At 33.2% G+C, this 4,158-nt stretch overlaps 1 protein-coding gene across 1 annotated transcript; it reads left to right on the top strand.

Moving 5' to 3' along the window:
* The first annotated feature begins 2,434 nt into the window (after positions 1 to 2,434).
* Positions 2,435 to 3,681, top strand: LOC114714594 (transcription factor MYB53-like). Its single transcript, XM_028899337.1, has 3 exons — positions 2,435 to 2,638; positions 2,739 to 2,868; positions 2,973 to 3,681. The coding sequence occupies exons 1-3, from the start codon at positions 2,506 to 2,508 to the stop codon at positions 3,679 to 3,681; spliced, it is 972 nt and encodes a 323-aa protein (XP_028755170.1). The 5' UTR covers positions 2,435 to 2,505.
* The last annotated feature ends 477 nt before the right edge of the window (positions 3,682 to 4,158 follow it).

The raw sequence follows: 4,158 nt of genomic DNA on the forward strand, positions 1-4,158 counted from the left end.
TCTACTATTTATAATTGCTATTAATATTAATATTGATCAACAACACCTAACAGTGTTGAAAAACGAACATTGTACATACGCTTTTTCATGTTTCTTAGGGAGCTTGCACGTATATACTATCATTTTTCATGTTTGCCGTTTGGTGGGGGTAACCAGCTTGCTGTCTCGTGTACATACAGAAATTGGACAATGCATGGCAAGAGAGGGATTCAAAGTACTAATAATATTAAAAAGACTGAAACGATACTTTTTATGTTTAAATATATGAGTATCAATTTTCTCCTTTTTTTTGTGTTTTTCTTTGTCTGTTTCTCTTGCATGATTTTGGTTATGTTTAAATATATGAATATCAGTTTTCTACTTCTTTTTTTTTGGTCTGTTTCTCTTAGCTTGCATGATTTTGGTTATGTTTAAATATATGAATATCAATTTTCTCCTTTTTATTTTTGTTTTTTGGTCTGTTTCTCTTCCATGGTTTTGGGTAGTTCAAACTTGACATTATACTGAATAATAGAGAACTCTAAAAGGACTTTGTTTTTATTTGTTTGTTATTAGTTTTCCTCATAAGCATAATAATAATGTGTGTGTGTGTCTGTGTAATTGGATTCTTGTATACAATATTATGCTTTTGTTAAATCTAATGGCTGCATAAATAAAAAAGGAAAAAGTGTAGTGCCTGCTTGGTTGCATGGAGATAAATGTATGCTCTTGATGCTTGAACATTGAAATATCAAAATATTTATTATATTATAATAATTTACTTTTCATTCAAAAAAAAAAGTTTACTATTTTTATTTACAAAAATTTTAAATTTAATTTTCGTGATATTATTATTTGTCCAATTAACTTGTTATATACTATATATTAAGCCGAACAAACATTAATTCAAACTAAGCGATTTCGAGTTTTTTACATTCACACACATACATATCTGGTATAAAAAGTACATTCATATATATATATATATATAGATAATTTATTTAAAAAGAGCTAAAAATGAGATGGCGAGGATACAAATAAAATATAAAATATATGTATATATAATTATACTTTTGTCTGTTTTAATTACTACATATAAGTATACAAAATTTACCGTAATTAAGTCGTAAGAGGAGAGGGAAGTTCCCCAAAGTGGCAAAAGTCGCTTTTGCATACACGCAAAGTACATATCGTGGAATATCAAGTTTATAAGCCCAGCCATGCAGATATGTCTTGTGTTCTGGTTTTTAGCTATATATTGTTACTGTATATGCGCCTGCCTTTTTATTTAAAAAGGAAAAAATTTAAAGTAATCCATGGAAAGAATGGGAATATAAATTACTGACGAAACAGAATGAAGGGTATAATTTTAATTTTAATTTAAAAACGTGTGTGTATCTGGCTGATTAATTTTAAATTTTGTATTATTCTAGCCATCTACGAGCTTCCACCTGCTATATATCGCTGCTGACTTCAATCCCCATCCCTATTGTTTAAACTAAACATATATAAACAGTCAATCCGTACAGTTAACAACGGAAATTAAAGCAACAAGTTTGAATTAGACTGCCCATATCCAAAATAAAAATTTACTACTCCTCCGGTCTCAAATATAAGACCCATTTTGTAATATATGGTATTTTATCTGGAGACTTTGTACAATGCATGGCGTCTGATTAAGAATAAGAATACTTATAAATAATGTAATTTGAAAATTTTCTATATTATTATATCCAGATATATACTAGAAAAGTCTACTTTTGCATCTGCTTTTTTGGGGGGGGGGAATACTTGCTATAATACTATAGAGTACTTTTTTACAATAAAATAGTAGTTTGTTAAGAAATAGGTTAATGATAAATAAATAGCCATCAACAATTTTCAATTGTTAAGTCAAACTTTGCTATTATAATTCAAATATATGATTTACTGTTCCTAACTTAGCTAATAGTTGAAATAAAATAGAGTATTTACTATATTTCAAAATGAATATGTTAATATTTTACCGTGAATTAAGTGTTTGTTTATATAATAATAAAACTGGTGAAGTTTTCGATATTTTCAATTAGGTAGCCTCCTTACATTATATATGCAGTTTGATGTATATTGTTTTTTACCAGCACATGAGATGCACATGAAGTATACAATTTTAAGCTTGTAAACATTTGTGATTTGTTATGAATTTTGTATTTAATTATTGATCGGTATGAACATTGACTAGCTAATAATATTGATACGTGGATAATTGTTAATATTTGTATAATTAAAAAGGAACAACAGTCGCAATAATTGGTGCAAGATTTCGTATTAATTATTAAGTATTAATTATATTGATCCACGTAAACGAAGTGGTACGCCTCGTTCAACTCGCGGGTCGGCCAAAACCGAATCAACAACTGTTTATAAATAGGGAATGGAAGCTTATGAAACTTCAGAGCAACTGTGAGGATTATAGCAGACCCAGTTCAGTCCCTAACCGGGAGACTCTGAACTGAACTTGAAGATATCAGAGAGCCAGAAGAAAAAATGGGAAGATCTCCTTTCAGTGATGAGAATGGTTTGAAGAAAGGACCTTGGACCCCTGAAGAAGATAACAAGCTTGTTCATTACATTCAGAAACATGGCCATGGAAGCTGGAGGTCTCTCCCCAAACTAGCTGGTATAAATATATATCTATACACTTATCCTCTCTCTCTCTCTCGCTCTATATATATATATGTCGTTTTGAGGACTATCTAAATGGGTGATTTATTGTGCAGGGCTTAACAGATGCGGCAAGAGTTGCAGGCTAAGATGGACGAACTACTTGAGACCAGACATAAAGAGAGGGAAGTTTTCCAAAGAAGAAGAAGAGAGAATTCTGAATCTGCATGCTATCCTGGGAAACAAGTAAGTATGTTACTGTACTAATTAACAGTAACTTGGGATCAGTATGTATAGTTTCGTGTATTCGATGACTTATATATTGACGTGTTTAATGATGTTTGTCGTAGATGGTCGGCAATTGCGAGGCACTTACCAGGTCGTACTGATAATGAAATAAAGAACTTCTGGAACACTCACCTGAAGAAGAAGCTGATTCAAATGGGTTACGATCCCATGACTCACCAACCACGAACTGATATCTTCTCTAGTCTCTCTCATCTCTTAGCTCTCGCCAACCTTAAGCAACTTCTGGATCATAATGCTTCCAGTCTTCAATTCCTGCAGCATCTTGTTCAACCTCGGACCAGTAGTCATCAAGCAAACACAAACGCTATGAACATCGACAGTTTCGCCCACTTGATGAATCCGTCACTTCATCAGTTAGACAACAACTTTGTCAATAATAATGACTCGTCCATGGCTTTTTCCCACATGCCTGAGTTAATCACTCATTCTTCTTCTTCTTCTGCCTATCAGACGCCTCCATTTATTAGCAAACAGGACATGGTTCAAATCCCAGAATATTGTACAGTGAACAACAAGGAAGAGAGTGGTTCTCCCAATAATTCCACGTGGCTTCAGTCGTGTGTAAGCACGCCGTCTCCTTCTTTTGTTCAGGCGGAGACTAAGACGCCGGCGACGGCGACAGTGACAGTGACTAATAATTGCATGGCCGATAACTGCTCTCCGGCTTGCGATTTCGGAGAAGTTGTTGGTCTTTGGCCTGAGTCAGAGCTGTTTCTAGAAGACCCTTTATTTCATGAGATTAATGCCTAGTTTTTTTTTTCCCTTTTTTGGCCTTGAAATGCCTGGTGATTTTATGTTAATTACGGCTTTACTGTGTGTATTCTTGTGCTTTTTTTTTTGCTTTTGTAAATAATGTTCATTATTATGAGTATAGTCCCTTATTATTGACGTTTTGAAATAATATATGTAATCTCTCCGTGTAATTTTATGACTGCTGCCTAATTATATAATTCTAATTCGTTTCTTGTTTCGCTTCTTTATCTGCCTAACTTTGAGATGTAGTTGGTGGTATAGTAACTTCAATGAATAATAATACGTCCTATTATAACATTAATGATTTTCCCGACAACGATATATTGTCGAGGGAAGTGAAGTTTAAGAAGCCATTGACCAAACCCTTAGCAACTTGCACCAGCGAGCCAACTACCCTAACTAGACATATAGCGACCAGCTCGGAATTTCTTAGGAATTTACATGGACCAAACACGTCCAGTCATATTTTTACAC

Source organism: Neltuma alba, unplaced genomic scaffold, assembly GCF_004799145.2.
Source record: "Neltuma alba isolate B1F8T4 unplaced genomic scaffold, ASM479914v2 tig00011513_pilon, whole genome shotgun sequence".
Taxonomy (NCBI): domain Eukaryota; kingdom Viridiplantae; phylum Streptophyta; class Magnoliopsida; order Fabales; family Fabaceae; genus Neltuma; species Neltuma alba.

Excerpts from the sequence above, each read along its gene's own strand:
- LOC114714594 (XM_028899337.1), top strand. The coding sequence starts at position 2,506 with ATGGGAAGATCTCCTTTCAGTGATGAGAATGGTTTGAAGAAAGGACCT. Across the intron at positions 2,639-2,738 it reads GTCTCTCCCCAAACTAGCTG|GGCTTAACAGATGCGGCAAG; the intron begins GTATAAATATAT and ends TTTATTGTGCAG. Across the intron at positions 2,869-2,972 it reads CATGCTATCCTGGGAAACAA|ATGGTCGGCAATTGCGAGGC; the intron begins GTAAGTATGTTA and ends TGTTTGTCGTAG.